Source organism: Cherax quadricarinatus, chromosome 3 (genome assembly GCF_038502225.1).
Source record: "Cherax quadricarinatus isolate ZL_2023a chromosome 3, ASM3850222v1, whole genome shotgun sequence".
Lineage (NCBI taxonomy): Eukaryota > Metazoa > Arthropoda > Malacostraca > Decapoda > Parastacidae > Cherax > Cherax quadricarinatus.
Genome location: NC_091294.1, coordinates 56,132,486 through 56,153,111, shown reverse-complemented (window position 1 = coordinate 56,153,111; position 20,626 = coordinate 56,132,486). Strand labels below are relative to the sequence as shown.

The following is a 20,626-nucleotide window of genomic DNA, read 5'->3' as shown; positions in this document are numbered from 1 at the left end:
AATCGGAAACATATGCCCAGGTTTGACGCTGGCACTCGTAGAGGTGAGGTGCAGGCGTTTGCTGCCAATGACATCATGGCATTTCGGTGGCATGACAAACGAGATGTCACACTGTTGTCATCAATTCACCCTAATGAAATGGCAGACAGTGGCAGGCAGTATAGAGAGAGAAATGAACCCATTCTAAAACCTGCAGCTGTGATTGATTACACCTTCAACATGCGTTCAGTGGACAAATGTGACATGCAGATTGGGTTTGCTGATTGTGTTCGCAAGAGTTATAAATGGTACATCAAACTGTTTTTCATCTTCTGGACATTTCCATGCTCAATGCTTATAATATGTATAAGATGAGCACCAGAAACAAACCACAGTACGGCGAATTCTGTTTGTCTGTCATCAGACATATAGTATTCAAGTACCAAGGAACAGCACCTGCAATTGATCGCCCACCAAATTTTCAACAACTACCTGCTCGTCTGAAGCATGGTGATCACTTCCTGGTAAAACTGCCTGCTACTGCTTTGAAGAAAAAGGCTCAGAAGAGGTGTTACGTCTGTGCACATACAAAAAAACGCACACAACAACGCAGAGACACTCGTTTTATGTGTGAGGAGTGTAAAACTCCACTGTGCATGACACCATGTTTCAAAGAGTTTCACAGGCTTCAGAACTTCTAGAAACATTCCCTGTGACTGTATATGTGTATATAAAATATAGAAAAATAGTAATAAACAACATTTCATATCGTTTGTTTGTGTAAATATTTTCTGTAAACAAAATAATGACAACAGTGTTTATGCCCTTATTGTGTAGTATTGAAAAAGAAATAACTTACAAAATACTGATCATGTTGGCCTCAGAGGCCATAAAAGTTACTCAGAAAAAGAAAAATTGAAAAATAATAGAAAATAGTACATAAAAAAGTAAATATAGCAGGGCCCCGCTTTACGGCGGTTCACTTTACGGCGTTCCGCTAATACGGACATTTCAAATTATGACCAAAACTCGCTATACGGCTCCCCCCACCTATCTTTCTAATACGGTCACAGCTGCCCACCGAGTTTGTTTACATTCTCCCTGAGCACATCTCCTTATTATGTCTGGAAACTTTCCAAAATTTCAAGTGTTTTAAAGTTATTGTATATTTTATATGTATTGTACTTGATAATTAAACTTGTGTACACCTGTACCTAAATAAACTTACACACTGTGCTGGCATGTTGGTACACATTAAAATCACTAAGTCTCTCTACTCTTGATGCAATAATAATAATAATAATAATAATAATAATAATAATAATCTCTTGGGCGCATTAATGTCGCATATTACGTTAATATAGACATTTCCCTTAATCTATCTATGATATTTTTTTCAAAATTATATAAGAAACACATTATGTAACACACAAACATGATACATGCACCCAGAGTATAAAAAATTATACAAATATATATATGAGATGTTTACCAAACGGTTTGTAGAAGTGTCGGAAGAATTACGTTTTCTCTAGCCCGTCACCTGTTACTAGGGATAACTGTAGAAAAAATATTCCTTTCGTATGCCTTCACTTTATAGCTATAATTCTGTACTAACTTGTACACAGTGTAAGAGTATTTGTTTCGTGATTTAATTATTATAATAATAATAAAAATATTATAAGGTAAAAGTTTCACAAACTCTTACAAATGTACATGAATGAACTAAAACTGGACACGTATTAATACCGTCTATTTCGCCTGACCGAGTGATCGTCCACAACCTGTTCAGTTTGTTTGTTTACGCTGTCTGAGCTCGGTGTATCATTAAATGTTGTATATTACGTTAATATACACATTTTCATTAATCCATCCGTGATATTTTTTTCAAAATTATATAATAAACACGATACATAACATAAATACATAACATATGTGTAGAGAACCTAGGATAACCCAAAAAAGTCAGAGTGACTTACTTCCATTGCCTTCACTCAGAGCATCATTTCTTCTCAAAATGATGTTACATGAGAATGGGAGTGTTCTTTATTTATTCTACCGTATCAATGTAGAGACAACCTGTACACAATGTAACTTGTACACAAACCAGACGTGTACACTTCGTTTACAAAACTTACCTTCGCCTGGTTTGTTTACATAACTCTGCGCCTGTCCTCTCTCATGCACTCATTCTTTCTCTCTGGTATGGTAGCCTGGCTGACTACCATACATACCACACTTGATTTTTTACAATAAATATTACTCATCTCACCCTATAAATAACAAAAAGGCACAATACCGTGACTGGAACGTCGTCGTAAGCTTCTGTCTTTTATGTGCGGGTTGTTTGTGTACATCTCACCCTATATTTTAAGGTAAGTAATGAGTGAACTGTATATACATTTTATCGCTCTGGGATGCTTAAATATCACAGAATAGTATGTGTGGGTGGGTTGGCCTGGTATGGTAGCCTGGCTGACTACCATGCATACCACACTTGATTTTTTACAATAAATACTACTCATCTCACCCTATATTTTAAGGTAAGTAATGAGTGAACTGTATATACATTTTATCGCTCTGGGATGCTTAAATATCATAGAATAGTATGTGTGGGTGGGGTGGCCTGGTATGGTAGCCTGGCTGACTACCATACATACCACACTTGATTTCTTACAATAAATACTACTTGTCTCACCCTAGATTAAGACTATAAATATTTTAAGGTAAGTAATGAGTGCACTATGTGTGTATTGTACTTTTTTATTGTTTTTTTGATGCCTGGTTCTATTGCTAACATAATATATGTTAGTGTAAACTTGTTATCTAGTGTTTGTATGCATTTGTAAGTGGAAAAAAAAGGGTGTTCCACTTTACGGCGGTTTCTGCTTTATGGCGGTAGCCTGGAACCTAACCCGCCATATAAGTGGGGCCCTCCTGTAGAAAAATACCAGGTGACGGCAGTCGGCGATGTTACCATATGTTGTTCAATTTTGGCAAATTTCATGCCTCCATATCTCGGTAAGTATTGACGTTAAATTTTTTTTGTTTAGCCTATAATGTTTAGAAAAAAAAAACTATTTTTTCATAAGAAAAAATAATTTTTTTTTTTAACCCTTTCAGGGTCCGTCCCGTAGATCTACGGCTTTACGTTCAGGGTCCAAACCGTAGATCTACGCCATGAGCTCAGCTCACTCTGATAAACTGTGAGTGGTACATTTGGGCCTAGATATGAGAGAATACATCTATGTGGTATGTGTGCACCACATAAAACAGATCCTGCAGCACACTGTGTATAATGAGAAAAAAAAATGAAATCATGATTTTTCGATTAAAACAGCAACTTTGCAGTGTTTTTTCGTATGTTTTTTATAGTTGTATTTGCGATTTCTTGGTCTCATTTGATAGAATGGAAGACATATTACAGAAATAGAGATGATTTTGATTGGTTTTAGCACTGGAAATGGCTTGAAACTGAGCTCAAAGTAGCAGAAATGTTAAATTTTTGCCGATATTCAAGAGTAAACAAACGACCTCACACGTCTAATACACGCCAGCTGGTGGGTCTAATATACATTCACAAATGTGATGATGATATTTATACAATTATTACAATATTACATAACGGTAAATCTTCTATTTTTTGGTTTTAATAAAAATTAATTATGTGAATAAAAAATCTAAGTGGAATTCATTTGTAAAGCCTCAAAATGTAACTAATGAACAGAGGAAATGTTAGTTTAGTGCCAGGAATACCTGCATTGTTTATTCTCTACCCTATTTTGAAATTGGAATATTTTGAACTTTGTGTTAAATTGGCCAAATTAACAATTTCCGATCACTTTATTTTGTAGTTGAAACAGTTGACTTGGCGATTTCTTGTGCTCAATCGATAGAATAGAAGTAATACTAGTGAAATAGCTAAGAATTTGGTTGATTGGAATAATGTAATTGGCCTAAAATGGGAGTCAAAGTCGGCAAAATCGCCGATTCGTAAATATCGCTGACACATCAAAATTCGCGAGAGCATAATTTCGTCAATTTTCCACCAAATTTCGTACTTTTTGTTTTATTACCTTCACAAAAAGATTCTCTACGATTTCATAAGAAAAAATAAAAATTTTTTTTTTTTGAAAATTCTTGGACACTGGTGCGTGACTCCAGATTTGGGCCTTGGACCCTGAAAGGGTTAAATTTGGCCGACCCTGAGAACGAGTTTCGGAGAGGGCCTGTCGACCCTCAAAGGGTTAATTATAAATGAATCAAAATTTGTATAATACAAAAATATATATATATTCGAAAATGCTTTTTGTGAAAACAATGATTCAATTATATTCCTGTCAACAATGGATAAAAGGTTCAGTGTGATTGTTTCAGTTATGATGTGGGAGTACATAGGTGAGTATGTGTGTACTGAGTATTTAGCATTTAGTCTAGGGTGATTAAGTGGCTTTTGAGAAGAGTCTTAAATTGATTTTCAGACTGGGTTACTTTAATATCTTCTGGTAATGAATTCCATATTTTGGGGCCCTTTATGTGCATAGAGTTTTTACACAGTGTGATATGGACACGAGGTATATTAAAAAGAGATCTGTGTCTTGTTTTGTGGTCATGTGTCCTGTTTAAGTTGGTGAGGAGAAGTTTGAGTGGGGGGTTTATATTTGTGTGTATTGTTCTGTGTATGTAGTAGGCACATGAATAAGTATAGATATTCTTAATGGTGAACAGATTCAGACTTTTGAAAATTGGTTTAGTATGCATGTGGAAGTGAGAATTTGTTATCATTCTTGCTGCTGCCTTTTGCTGGGTTATTAGGGGTTTTATGTGATTGGATGTTGTTGATCCCCATGCACAAATTCCATACGTAAGATAAGGGCATATGAGTGAATGGTAGAGTGCCAGGAGAGATGATTGTGCAACATAGTACCTTATCTTTGATAGTATGCCTACAGTCTTGGAGATTTTCTTGGTGATTTGTTGCACGTGTGTCCAGAACTTAAGGCTACTGTCAAGGTGGATACCTAGGAATTTCCCTATGTGAGTCTTGTGACTGATGATCCATTTTGCGTTACGTTAACCCTGTCAGGGTCCAAGGCCAAAATCTGAAGTGGTGCCCCAGTGTCCAAGAATTTAAAAAAAAAAAAATTTGTTATTTTTTCTTATGAAATGGTAGAGAATCTTTTTGTGAAGGTAATAAAACAAAAAGTATGAAATTTGATGGAAAATTTACGAAATTATGCTCTCGCGAATTATGATGTGTCAGCGATATTTACGAATCGGCGATTTTGCCGACTTTGACTCCCATTTTAGGCCAATTACATTATTCCAGTCTACCAAACTCATAGTTATTTCTTTAGAACTCCATTTTTTCTATCGATTGAGTACAAGAAACTGCCCATTTACCAATTTCAACTACCCAATAATGTGGTCAGAAATTTGCAATTTGGCCAATTTCAAGAAAATTAAAAAAACATGACAATTTCAAAATAAGGTCCAGAATGAACAATGCAGACATTCTTGGCTCTAAAAGAAAATTTTCTTTGTTCATCAGTCACATCTCCAGGCCCCTCTGATATTACTCTTGCTTTCTATTTTGAATTTTTATTCAAACAAAAAATAGAAGATTTACTGTTATGTAGACTATGGCAATACTGTAATAATTGTACAAATAATGTCAACCCATTCATGACTGCATATTAGAATGGCTAGTTGGACATTTATTGGACAATGACATCAATGTTTACTTTTGAACATCGTCAAAAATTGAACATTTCTTCTACTTTGAGCTCCATTTCCAGGTTCTTTTCATAGTAAAATCAATCAAAATCACCTCTGTTTCTATAATATGTTTTCCATTCTATCAAATAAGACCAAGAAAACGAGAATGCAACCATAAATACTGTACGAAAATAGACTACAAAGTCGGCATTTTAATTAAAAAAAAAAAACGGTCATTTTTTTTCTCATTATGCACTGCGTGCTCCAGGATTTGTTTTATATGGTGCACACTGACCACACAGACCCATTCTCTCACTTGTGGGCCTACCAGCTTTCTCCTGCTTGATTTGAAGCCGCTAGAATTTATGAGTACATATACGTCAAACACGATGGCTCGTGAGACATACATACACAACTGAAACAGTCGAAGAGTTAGTCTGGGCTGTGTGATGTTCCAGGTTGGTAGGTCAGTGTTGGACTACAATTTCTGTATCCTAGAAAGATAGCTAGAGTGAGTGAGGACGAATGTGTTTTTATGACTTCCTGCTTTGAAGGGATGTTGATGATAGTTAAAAAAGAAAAATAGTAAATTTTTGAGGCTTAAATTTTAAACCTGTATTAGTTATCATTCAAGCATAAAGAGGATTGTGAAACTAATTTTATTCTCATTACTCCATAGGAAGGTCAAGGTCTTGGTAAAAGTGAGCAAGGAATTGTTCGAGCTCTGGAGGTAGAAAAGACAAGCAAGCGTGGTGGTCGTATAGTATTAGAACGTGAAGACTCCCCAGGGCCACCTGCTATGCCACCACCAGTTGCCCCGCCACCCCCACGCCTCTCAGAAAAGCCTGAGGCAAAGATGGCACACATTCTTCGCAATCCATCTAAGGTGGCTTTACTCAGGGTAAGTTAATTAGCCACATCATTGAAAAATCATTTACATCACCTTCCAGAGACCTTTCTCAGTAGATCGGTATACAGTACTGTAACTTAATTTTGTTTTTGTCTCTTGGTGGTGCCTCTGTTTACTGTGATACAAGTACATATTACGTATTTGTTTCTTCACTCTTGGTTGCCTAACTTTTATGTACGTTTTCCTCTAGATCTGTACTTTCAGGTATTAAATTCATCTGTAATCTCATTTTCCTAATTATTGTAAAGAAATATTTTGTTCTCAAAAACTAAAGGATCTTTCAGAGAGACTTCACTGTCCACCATAAGGAATAACTTCAGTTTTTTTATTGATTCTCAGAAAACAGTAGCTTAGTAACTTTCACTTTTTTGCTCTAACTGATCTGTTCCAGATCAACTTACACATATTCCCAAAAATATAATTTTTTTCCTCTTTACAGTGATTTTTTTGTAATATAAAATTTAGGATCATTTCAGATGTGATTACACCCCATCTCTGTCTCTTGCTCCGTGATCCTTCGTCTTTCAGTCTTCAAACATCTCTGATGTCTTGGGCCTTTTTCTGCTGACTGCATGTGTTACAATTGGGGTCTTGATTTTTTTTACTGTGGTGTCCATTGCTTCCCTTTTGTGAGTTGAATAAGTTATCAAAATTATCATTACTGGATTAGGGTCTTGTATCCCATTTTTATTTTCTTTCCTTCTTGAATTCTGAACCAAAGCTTTATATTCCATATTAATAAGCAGTTTTGTCATAAAATGAGAATAAGAATTTTGGCAAAAGTCTTATTTTATAGGCTTTTATTCTGTATTTGCTTCTTCAAGAATCATGTAAAGTCTGTCCATATTTCTAGACACACGTCCCTTGAAAAGAAATGATACAAACTACAGTTGGGCCATCACTAATCCGGCAATCACTTACCCGGTTCCATCGGTAATCCGGCACTAATTTCAGCTAGCATGATTTCAAATTTCATCATTATACTGACTCTGATCATTATACTGTCTCAAATTTCATCATTATACTGAATCAGAAATTGTGCAGATGGTTGTACTCCACAGCAGCAAGCCAGTGGAGGAGAAAGCAATGATGAAAATGAGGAAGATGTAGCAGAAAGAGTATTGATAGGTTTTTTAAGTGTATTCTAACCTAACCACTCTGTAATCCAGCAAACTCACTAATCTGGCACACTACAGGTCCCACTGATGCCGGATTAGTGATGGCCGACCTGTATTATTATCTTCCAGCAATGAATTCTCATTCTAGTTTCTTGAACAAAAATCTTACAAAACTTCTGGCAGCTTTGTTTCTTTATTGTTTCAGTCTAATATCTCTGTAGCTGCCCCATTCATCCTCCCTCTCTCTCTTGCCCCCTCTCTCTCTTGCCTCTCTCTCTCTTGCCCCTCTCTCTCTTGCCTCTCTCTCTTGCCTCTCTCTCTTGCCCCCTCTCTCTCTTGCCTCTCTTTCTCTTGCCCCTCTCTCTCTCTTGCCCTCTCTTTCCCCCTCTCTTGCCCTCTCTCTTGCCCTCTCTCTCTCTCTCTCTTGCCCTCTCTCTCTCTCTCTTGCCCCCTCTCTCTCTTGCCCTCTCTCTCTCTTGCCCCCCCTCTCTCTCTTGCCCCCTCTCTCTCTCTCTCTCTCTCTCTCTCTCTCTCTCTCTCTCTCTCTCTCTCTCTCTCTCTCTCTCTCTCTCTCTCTCTTCTCCCCTCTCTCTTGCCCCCCCTCTCTCTCTCTCTCTCTCTCTCTCTCTCTCTCTTTTGCCCACCCTCTCTCTTTTGCCCACCCTCTCTCTCTTGCCCACCCTCTCTCTCTTGCTGCCCGCCCTCTCTCTTGCTGCCCCCTCTCTCTCTTGCTGCCCCCTCTCTTTTGCCCCCCTCTCTATTGCCCCCCTCTCTCTTGCCCCCTCTCTCTTGCCCCCCTCTCTCTTGCCCCCCTCTCTCACTCCCCCTCTCTCTCTCCCCCCTCTATCCCCCCTCTCTTTCCCTCCTCTCTCTCCCCCTCTCCCCCTCTCTCTCCCCCTCTCTCTCCCCCCTCTCTCTCCCCCTCTCTCTCCCCCTCTCCCCCCCTCCCCCCCTCTCTCTCCCCCTCTCCCCCCCTCTCTCTTTCCCCCTCTCTCTCTCCCTCTCTCTCCCCCTCTCTTTTTTTTTTTTTTTTTTTTACACAGGGTTTGACAGGTTAAGAATCCCTAGCTTTATTGACAGCTATTTACAGGTTAAGGATTCCTAACTTATTGGCAAGCTAAGAGCTGTTACCTACATCAGCTCATTTGAAAGCATTTTTATTGTTATGAGACATACAAGTAGGAAACAGGATGAAGTTGGAGCCATCTGTGGGCCAGCATTTTCATTTGATCAACTGACTTTATCTCGTTGACATCATTATGCTGTACGAATGTGTTCCATACTCGAGTCATCCTGGGTATGTATGATCTCAGATGGAGTGATGTTCTGGAGAAGGGTACAGCCAGAGTGAAGTTGCTGCTTTCTGCCCGTCTTGTGGCATAAAAGCTTGTTTCACGCTGTCCTCGAAGTGGATCCAAGTGTGGTATTTTGACAATATTGGCCTTGTACATAACAGTAAGGCCACCCACATCCCTCCTATGTTGAAGGCTCTGCTGAAATGACAGATCTATCCAGGATGGGTCCAGGCGAGAGATGAGACGTCTTGCTCTGTTCTCTACTTTGTCAAGCAGTTGCAGATGAGAGGGGGGGCAGGCAAACCAAGAAAGTGGAGCATACTCAAGGTGCGAGCGTACTTGTGCCTCGTACAGGATCTTGCAACCCCTACTGTCAAGCAGATGGGAGATACGGCGAAGTGCTGTAAGCTTCCTGGCTGCCTTGTTTGCAAGATTTACAACATGGTTCTTCATGGTTAGTTTGGAGTCAAATTTCACCCCAAGGATATCAACTTCTTCTCCAGGTGCCAACATCCTCCCATTCATCCTTACTACTGCACCAGCATTACCATCATGGTGCCTAGAGACGATCATCATTTGCGTTTTCTCAGGTGCAAATGTTACTTGCCATCTATTTCCCCAAGCTGATATAGCTCTCAGCTGGTGATTGATGTAGCTTAGAGCAGCTGGCATTTCTTCTCTTGGATAAGTGAATGTCAGTGTACAGTCGTCTGCATATGCATGTGATTCTGGGATGAGATGAAGAAGGTCGTTGAAGTAGACATTCCATAACAATGGACCCAGCACGCTTTCTTGTGGAACACTTGCCCCAATAGGATGTCTTGCTGATTCCGTTCCATTGAGAACTACACTTAGAGATCTACCATGAAGGTAATCACTGAGGAGACATAGCGTAGAGCCTGCAATTCCCAGTGCTTGAAGTTTTGCTAAGAGGCCCTGGTGCCACACCCGGTCGAAAGCGCCAGCAATGTCCAGTGCTACCACACAGCTGACTTTGGATTCATCCAGTGACTGGTGCCACTTAGTGGAGAGGTTTAACAACAGATCAGCAGCAGAGTAACCTTTCCTGAAGCCGTATTGACGATCCCCCTTGCTCTCCCCCTCTCTCTCCCCCTCTCTGTCCCCCCTCCCCCCTCTTTCTTCTCTCTCCCTCCTCTCTCCCCCTCTCTCTTCCCTCTCTCTCCCCCTCTCTCTCCCCCTCTCTCTTCCCTCTCTCTCCCCCCTCTCCCCTTCTCCCTCCTCTCCCCTTCTCCCTCCTCTCCCCTTCTCCCTCCTCTCCCCTTCTCCCTCCTCTCCCCTTCTCCCTCCTCTCCCCTTCTCCCTCCTCTCCCCTTCTCCCTCCTCTCTCCCTCCGCCCTCCTCTCTCCCTCCTCCCTCCTCTCTCCCTCCTCCCTCCTCTCTCCCTCCTCCCTCCTCTCTCCCTCCTCCCTCCTCTCTCCCTCCTCCTCTCTCTCCCTCCTCCTCTCTCTCCCTCCTCCTCTCTCTCCCTCCTCCTCTCTCTCCCTCCTCCTCTCTCTCCCTCCTCCTCTCTCTCCCTCCTCCTCTCTCTCCCTCCTCCTCCTCCTCCTCCTCCTCCTCCTCCTCCTCCTCCTCCTCCTCCTCCTCCTCCTCCTCCTCCTCCTCCTCCTCCTCCTCCTCCTCCTCCTCCTCCTCCTCCTCCTCCTCCTCCTCCTCCTCCTCCTCCTCCTCCTCCTCCTCCTCCTCCTCCTCCTCCTCCTCCTCCTCCTCCTCCTCCTCCTCCTCCTCCTCCTCCTCCTCCTCCTCCTCCTCCTCCTCCTCCTCCTCCTCCTCCTCCTCCTCCTCCTCCTCCTCCTCCTCCTCCTCCTCCTCCTCCTCCTCCTCCTCCTCCTCCTCCTCCTCCTCCTCCTCCTCCTCCTCCTCCTCCTCCTCCTCCTCCTCCTCCTCCTCCTCCTCCTCCTCCTCCTCCTCCTCCTCCTCCTCCTCCTCCTCCTCCTCCTCCTCCTCCTCCTCCTCCTCCTCCTCCTCCTCCTCCTCCTCCTCCTCCTCCTCCTCCTCCTCCTCCTCCTCCTCCTCCTCCTCCTCCTCCTCCTCCTCCTCCTCCTCCTCCTCCTCCTCCTCCTCCTCCTCCTCCTCCTCCTCCTCCTCCTCCTCCTCCTCCTCCTCCTCCTCCTCCTCCTCCTCTTCTTCCTCCATTGCTTTTGGTCTCAAACTCCTCCAAATCATGAAATTGATCTTCACTGACACTTACATCTGTGTTAGAGCATCACTTGGGAAGAGAAGAGTCCCAGATTTGTTGGGGAATCACATATTTCTTACCGCTAGACATGCTGAAAAAGGACAACTGAAATGGCATTCCCACAATGCACCACTGGCTCCCCTATTTTTTTTATGTGGTGCACACTGACCATGGAGACCCATTCTCTCACATGTGGGCCTACCAGCTTTCTCCTGCTTGATTTGAAGCCGCTAGAATTTATGTGTATAAATACGTCAGAAACAGTGGCGAGTAAGAGAGTAAGACGTATATATACAGCGTAAACAGTCAAAGGGTTAAGACTACAGATATTTTAAGGTAAGTAATGAGTGGACACAATTGTTATATTGTAGTTTAATAATAATGTTATTTTTATTAGTACATATGTATTATTGTAATAATAATACAGTAATTATTAAATATAATTATAAATTTAGGGCACAGATCCACCGTATAGCACTTTGTCTGGATTTTTTGGGTTATCCTAGGTAATTTATACTATGTATGATAACTTTACTTACATGTACCTGTGAGAGAGAGAGAGAGATACAGAGAGAGATACAGAGAGAAAGATACAGAGAGAAACAGCCACATTCAGTCAGCCAGTCAGCCAACCAGCCAACCAACCACCCACCCACCCGGCCACCCACCTGGATACGTATTACACATGTTCCAGAGTTGTTTCTCTTTACTTAGGGTACAGGTTATACTACATTCTGGCAGGATGACACTACCAATGGTATTCTCCCATTCCACTGTGTCGACAATACATAAAGATAACAGTAACATATGATACTGTATGCGATGTAAAATTTACAATACATGTATACATTATACATTATATATAGTATATAAATAATTAAAATATAACAATAGAAGTAAATTATAGTAAAAAGAATGAAATAATGATTGTACATTACATTACAGTACTATGTAGATAGTTTATATAGGAAAGGTTTGACATTATGCCCTACCCAGTATGTCGGCAATTTTCAAAGGTTCGACTTGCGTCCATTTTGACTTACGACCAGTTGGTCGGAACCAAGCTTGGTCGTAAGTCGGATGGTAGGTGTAAGTCACCATGGGCCCCAAGAAAGCTTCTAGTGCCAACCCTGTGGTAAAAAGGGAGAGAATTAGTATGAAAATTAAGAAAGATTTTGAAGGGTTTGGGGCTAACCCTGAGAAGCCTATGCCATTTGTGGAATCCATTGTGCCTACTTCAAAAATTAAGGAAATGTGTGCAAAGTGGGTTGAACTGCAAACCTTTATGGATGCAAGCCGTGCTGGTGACTATTACAATGACAATGTTGTGGCCCATTTTAGACAAATCGTAAAGGAACGGGAGGTACAGAGCTCTATGGACATATTTGTTGTGCAACAGAGGTCCAGTGACTCTCAAGCTGGTCCTAGTGGCATTAACCCTTTGAGGGTCGACAGGCCCTCTCCGAAACTCGTTCTCAGGGTCGGCCAAATTTCAAAAAAAAAAAAAATTATTTTTTCTTATGAAAAAATAGTTTTTTTTTTTTCTAAACATTATAGGATAAACAAAAAAAATTTACCATCAATACTTACGGAGATATGGATGCATGAAGTTTGCAGAAAATGAGCCGCGTATGGCAACAGCGGCGACTGCCGCTCACCCGGTAAACTTTAGTTTACTTGTATTTGAAGGTTTGTTGTTTTTTTCACTATTTTATTTTTTCACATAACTTATGTGGCCTGTGAGACCAAAGTAAGGTGCAATGTACATATATACACTCGTTGTATACAACACAATAAGCACACAAACATAATTATCAATATATTGTTTACAAAACTTGTTTACAAAAACAAACAATACAAAACATTGTTTATTATTATTGTTCTATAATATATATACCAATATACAGTCACTGAACATATTCCTATTAGTTCTGCAGCTTGTGGAACTCTGAAACATGGTGTCATACACAATGGTGTTTTATCTTTCTCCCTCATTCTATCTCTTTCAATCTGTCTCTCTCTTTCTATCTGTCTGTCTATCTCTGTCTCACAGGTACACATAAATACAAGTATACATAGTATAAATTACCTAGGATAACCCAAGAAATCCAGACAAAGTGCTATACTCTGCTTGAAGATGTGAGTAAAAGTGATGACACAGTCTTGTGGCTCTCTGAGACAGAGAGCTAGACGGATAGACAGATAGACAGGGAGCTTGACAGACAGACAAATAGACAGACAGAAATGTTAGTGTACCAGTACCAGTGTACTAGTGTTCCACCCTCCTCCTCCTCTTCTTCCTCTTCCTCCTCTTCCCCCTACTCTTCCTCCTCTTCCCCCTACTCTTCCTCCTCTTCCCCCTACTCTTCCTCATACTCTTCCTCTTCCTCCTCTTCCTCTTCCTCCTACTCTTCCTCTTCCTCCTCCTCCTCTTCCTCCTCCTCCTCTTCTTCCTCTTCCTCCTACTCTTCCTCCTCCTCCTCTTCTTCCTCTTCCTCCTCTTCCCCCTAATCTTCCTCCTACTATTCCTCTTCCTCCTCCTCTTCCTCTTATTCCTCTTCCTCCTACTCTTCCTCTTCCTTCTCCTCCTCTTCCTCCTCCTCCTCTTCTTCCTCTTCCCCCTACTCCTTCTCCTCCTCGTCCATAGTGTAAATTACAAGGAGTCAGCAGCTGTCAAAGTGACATATTGGCTCATTACTCTTTCCCCCTCCGGCTTGTCAAAACAATGGGGTCGGATGCTGCTTCCCCTCCTCCATTCTATCTAATTATCTTTCTCCCTCATTCTATCTGTCTGTCTATCTCTGTCTCACAGGTACACATAAATACAAGTATACATAGTATAAATTACCTAGGATAACCCAAGAAACCCAGACAAAGTGCTATACTCTGCTTGAAGATGTGAGTAAAAGTGATGACGCAGTCTTGTGGCTCTCTGAGACAGAGAGCTAGATGGATAGACAGGGAGCTTGACAGACAGGCAAATAGACAGACAGAAATGTTAGTATACCAGCAAAAACAAAGGGAGGGCGATGTTCATCTCATCTTTTGGCATCAGCTCTACCCTCATTTACCCTCATCAAACGTCAGCACTTATCAGATGTTATCTCCCCTTATCTTGTTACTGTCATGGGTGAACATTTATTATTACATATTATTATTATTACCTATTATTATTATGTATTATTATTATTATGTATTATTATTATTATGTATTATTTATGTTATGTATTATTATTATGTATTATTGTTATCATTACGTATTCTTCTTCTTCTTCCTCCTCCTCCTCCTCCTCTTCTTCCTCCTCCTCCTCCTCCTCCTCCTCCTCCTCCTCTTCTTCCTCCTCCTCCTCCTCTTCGTCTTCCTCCTCCTCCTCTTCTTCTTCCTCCTCCTCCTCCTCCTCCTCCTCCTCTGCCTCCTCCTCCTCTTGCCTCCTCCTCCTCTTGCCTCCTCCTCCTCTGCCTCCTCCTCCTCTGCCTCCTCCTCCTCCTCCATTCTTGGAACAAGTTTGAAGAGCTTGTAGTTCATAATCACTATCATTATCATCACCAATGCTCACATCTGAGTCTGGGATTTTGGAAACTAGGAGTTTCCTCTTTGATTCTGGTACAACTGAACGACGGCCCAGCACCAGAGGTGGAAGGCTGTGGGTTGTCTGGGTTTTCCTCACTATTACCCATATTATGGTCATTAGTTTCGGTCAAAACCTCACCAGAACCTTGAAACTCATCTTCACTGTCACTTCCATCTGTATTAGAACTGTCACTGGGGAACAAAAGTGTCCCAATTCGCCGAGGAGTGAGGAACTTCTTACCGCAGGGCACGGTGGAAATTGTGTACTATGATGGCATTCCCACAATGCACCACTGGGTCCCAGATTTTTTTCCTACTGCGCACACCCACCACACAGACCCATTCTCTCACATCTAGGCTTATCAGCCTTTTCATGCGAGATTTGAGGCCGCTAGAATTTATGCGTACTAGTACGTCAAAAACCCCTACGCGTAAGACGTACTAGTACGACCAAAACCCTCAAAGGGTTAAAAGAAGAAGGGAAGTAACCCCGGAAAAGGACTTGCTACCTCAAGTCCTAATGGAAGGGGATTTCCCTTCTAAACATTAACAACTTCGACACTCTCCCCTCCTCCCATCCCATCAGTCATCACCAGATCTTCATTAAAGGTAAGTGTCATGTATTCTATTGTTAGTAGAGTACTACTAACTGTGCATGTCATCTTCAGTTTGTGTGCATTAAACTTAATATTTCATGGTAAAACTTTTTTTCATAGTACAGTGGACCCCCGCATAACGATTACCTCCGAATGCGACCAATTATGTAAGTGTATTTATGTAAGTGCGTTTGTACGTGTATGTTTGGGGGTCTGAAATGGACTAATCTACTTCACAATATTCCTTATGGGAATAAATTCGGTCAGTACTGGCACCTGAACATACTTATGGAGTGAAAAAATATCGTTAACCGGGGGTCCACTGTACTTTTGGGTGTCTTGCACGGTTTAACTTGATTTCCATTATTTCTTATGGGGAAAATTAATTCGCATTCCGATAGTTTTGGCATATGGTGAGCTCTCAGGAATGGATTAATATCGTATACCGGGGTTCCACTGTATTACTTTGGTTTTTGGCCTTTTCGGATTTAGGCCAACCTTCTGGAGTGGATTACGGCTGAAATCCAGGGTTCCACTGTACAGTGGACCCTCATTTTTCATAAGGCTTGAAAGTCGTAATTTTCGGAAATCGTAACTTTTTTTCGTCAGAACATTGACTTGCGAATCTTAGTTTGACTCGCAAATAGTTGTTCGTCTCAGATGCATACACACAGCCCTGAGCTGCCTCACACTCGATTCCCAGCCAGTGTGCCATTGTTTACCAGTGTGTGACCATCCCCTCACGTGTTCATACAAAACACACCTACCATCCGACTTACGACCTGTGCGACATACAGTGGTCCCTCGTTTTTCATAATTAATCCGTTCCTGGAGGAGCTACTATAAACGAAATTTACGATTTGCGAATCAATTTTCCCCATAAGAAATAATGTAAATACAATTAATCCGTTCCTGACACCCAGAGGTATTAAAACAAAAATTTTTTTTACATGAAATATACATGTAGTACATAAACAATACAATGGGAAATGATGAATGAAACATTAACAGCACAACACTTACCTTTATTGGAGATTCTTCTTAGTGTATGGGAGACTGGAGGAGGAGAGAGATTGGATTGTTTACAGTTTGGAAGGGGAATCCCCTTCCAGCAACACCTCAGGTACCAATTGCTTCTCTGGGGTTACTTCTCTTCTCTGTTTCTTAATGCCACTAGGACCACCTTGAGAGTCACTCTAGTCCTGTCTCGCAAAGTAACTGTGGAGAGAGCTCTGTTTCTGGCGTCTCTTTAACACTTCCCTAAAATGGTCCAAGACTTTGTTACTGTACATATTTCTCACCTTCTTTACCACAGGCTTGGCACCAGGAGCCAGGTAGCTTATTAAGTACTTGCAAGCACTAAAATGAGTGGAATATTATGAAATATTTCGTAGGAGCACTTGAGGGGACCTTCACTCACTGGTAAACAATGCCAGACTGGCTGGGTAGGGAGGCCACCTTGGCTCACACCGTGCGTACGCGTCCCGGACGAACTACTATTCGCGAGTCAACCTATGAAAAGCGAGTCCATGTTTATACGAAAATACCCCTATGATTGGCGAAATTTACGATTGCCAAGAACTACGATAAGCGAGGGACCACTGTACGTCCACTCGACTTAGAACCGTGCATCTGGCAGCTGGGCTGGACCGGCTGATGCACACCGCTGTACAATATTTGACAATACTCGCGGCGGCAATGCGTCATGCAGGCAGCATCAGTTTGAGTAACCCTGCCCTATCAGCAGCATCATACTGTATTAACTGTACTAACTGGACAGTAAATTTCACCATGGCCCCTAAGATGAAGTCTGAATCTTGCACTGGAGATTGTGGCAAGAAAGTCTCTTACTCTCGAACTCTCTATTTGTTTTCACTGTTACACTACTCTCGAACTCTCTATTTGTTTTCACTGTTACACATAAACCTGTCTGTATCTGTCTGCCTGTATATCTGTGTATCTCTGTGTGTCTGTCTTTCTGTCTATCTGTGTGTCTGTCTTTGTCTACCTGTGTGTCTGTCTTTCTGTCTACCTGTGTGTGTCTGTCTACCTGTGTGTCTTTCTGTCTACCTGTGTGTGTCTTTCTGTCTACCTGTGTGTCTGTCTTTCTGTCTACCTGTGTCTTTCTGTCTGCTTGTCTGTCTCAGAGCCACTCATTAAGAGTGTAATTGGTCTTGAAGACGCCATATTAATAATGATAATAACACAATAATAATCACTGAGGCGCATTAAATGTTTATATAAACATATAAATTAACAAATATGAGATGTTTTTCTGGTCGGCTTGACAGAGTGAACGGAAACCATTCGTGTCCGGGCTGGCTACAACAACAACAACAACAACAATGTTTGTTTACATAACTCGCCAACCTTCTACACTCTCATTCGTTTATTCATTTAATCTTGTTTACTCACCTCTCACTCTACATTAAGACTACAGATATTTTAAGGTAAGTAATGAGTGGACACGATTATTATATTATAGTTTAATAATATTATTATTAATATTAGGTTAGGAGTTAAAAGATAAAGAATCACACACAAAGTGGGAGTTGTCACAGCTGCTCTTTGCTGATGACACTGTGCTCTTGGGAGATTCTGAAGAGAAGTTGCAGAGATTGGTGGATGAATTTGGTAGGGTGTGCAAAAGAAGAAAATTAAAGGTGAATACAGGAAAGAGTAAGGTTATGAGGATAACAAAAAGATTAGGTGATGAAAGATTGAATATCAGATTGGAGGGAGAGAGTATGGAGGAGGTGAACGTATTCAGATATTTGGGAGTGGACGTGTCAGCAGATGGGTCTATGAAAGATGAGATGAATCATAGAATTGATGAGGGAAAAAGAGTGAGTGGTGCACTTAGGAGTCTGTGGAGACAAAGAACTTTGTCCTTGGAGGCAAAGAGGGGAATGTATGAGAGTATAGTTTTACCAATGCTCTTATATGGGTGTGAAGCGTGGGTGATGAATGTTGCAGCGAGGAGAAGGCTGGAGGCAGTGGAGATGTCATGTCTGAGGGCAATGTGTGGTGTGAATATAATGCAGAGAATTCGTAGTTTGGAAGTTAGGAGGAGGTGCGGGATTACCAAAACTGTTGTCCACAGGGCTGAGGAAGGGTTGTTGAGGTGGTTCGGACATGTAGAGAGAATGGAGCAAAACAGAATGACTTCAAGAGTGTATCAGTCTGTAGTGGAAGGAAGGCAGGGTAGGGGTCGGCCTAGGAAAGGTTGGAGGGAGGGGGTAAAGGAGGTTTTGTGTGCGAGGGGCTTGGACTTCCAGCAGGCATGCGTGAGCGTGTTTGATAGGAGTGAATGGAGACAAATGGTTTTTAATACTTGACGTGCTGTTGGAGTGTGAGCAAAGTAACATTTATGAAGGGATTCAGGGAAACCGGCAGGCCGGACTTGAGTCCTGGAGATGGGAAGTACAGTGCCTGCACTCTGAAGGAGGGGTGTTAATGTTGCAGTTTAAAAACTGTAGTGTAAAGCACCCTTCTGGCAAGACAGTGATGGAGTGAAGGATGGTGAAAGTTTTTCTTTTTCGGGCCACCCTGCCTTGGTGGGAATCAGCCAGTGTGATAATAAAATATAAAAATAGTACATATGTATTGTAATAATAATAATAATAATAATAATAATAATAATAATAATAATAATAATAATTATTATTAATTTAGGGCACTGGAGCACAGATCCACTGTATAGCACTTTGTCTGGATTTTTTGGGTTATCCTAGGTAATTTATACTATGTATGATAACTTCACTTACGTGTACCTGAGAGAGAGAGAGAGAGAGAGAGAGAGAGAGAGAGAGAGAGAGAGAGAGAGAGAGAGAGAGAGAGAGAGAGAGAGAGAGAGATAGATAGATAGATAGATATAGATAGATAGATATAGATAGATAGATATAGATAGATAGATAGATATAGATAGATAGATATAGATAGATATAGATAGATAGATATAGATAGATAGATATAGATAGATAGATATAGATAGATAGATAGATATAGATAGATAGATATAGATAGATATAGATAGATAGATATAGATAGATAGATAGATATAGATAGATACAGATAGATATAGATAGAGATAGATAGATGTAGATAGATAGATATAGATAGATATAGATAGATAGATATAGATAGATAGATAGATATAGATAGATAGATATAGATAGATATAGATAGATATAGATAGATATAGATAGATAGATAGATATAGATATAGATAGATATAGATAGATATAGATATAGATATAGATAGGTAGATATAGATAGATATAGATATAGATAGATATAGATATAGATATATATAGATAGATAGATATAGATAGATAGATATAGATAGATATAGATAGGTAGATATAGATAGATAGATATAGATAGATAGATATAGATAGATAGATATAGATAGATAGATATAGATAGATATAGATAGATAGATATAGATAGATATAGATAGATATAGATAGATAGATAGATATAGATAGATAGATATAGATAGATAGATATAGATAGATAGATAGATAGATATAGATAGATATAGATAGATAGAGATAGATAGATATAGATAGATAGATATAGATAGATAGATAGAGATAGATAGATAGATATAGATAGATAGATATTTTTTGATTGATTGATTGATTCAGTCAGCCACCCACCCACCATGCAGCCAGCCAGCTAGCTACGTATTACACATGTTCCAGAGTTGTTTCTCTTTACTTAGGGTACAGGTTATACATGTACTACATTCTGGCAGGATAACACTACCAGTGGTATTCTCCCTTTCACTCTGTCGACAATACATAAAGATAGCAGTAACATATGATACTGTATGCGATGTAAAATTTACAATACATGTATACATTATACATTATATACAGTACATAAATAATTAAAAAATAACAGTAAAAGTAAATTATAGTAAAAAGAATGAAATAATGATTGTACATTACATTACAGTACTATGTAGGTAGTTTATATAGCAAAGGTTTGACATTATGCCCTACCCAGTATGTCGGCAATTTTCAAAGGTTCGACTTACGTCCATTTTGACTTACGACCGGTTGGTCGGAACCAAGCTTGGTCGTAAGTCGGATGGTAGGTGTATTTCATTATAATATTCCATTCATTTTAGTGCTTGCAACTGCTAAATAAGCTACCATGGCTCCAAAGAAAGCTCTTAGTGCCATGTCTTTGGTAAAGAAGGTGAGAAATACGATTAAATTCAAGAAAAACA

General features: G+C 40.5%; 1 protein-coding gene across 11 annotated transcripts in view; it reads left to right on the top strand.

Moving 5' to 3' along the window:
* Window positions 1–20,626, top strand: part of Spf45 (splicing factor 45) — a 234,094-nt gene that overhangs the window by 154,723 nt on the left and 58,745 nt on the right. For all 11 annotated transcript variants that reach the window (XR_011392857.1, XM_070091882.1, XM_070091877.1 and 8 more), the window contains one exon: window positions 6,377–6,598. Coding sequence is in view for 10 of the 11 variants with exons in the window: in XM_070091882.1 (XP_069947983.1) it covers window positions 6,377–6,598 (222 nt within the window). In the remaining variant the exon portion in view is untranslated. The remainder of the gene's footprint in view (window positions 1–6,376; window positions 6,599–20,626) is intronic.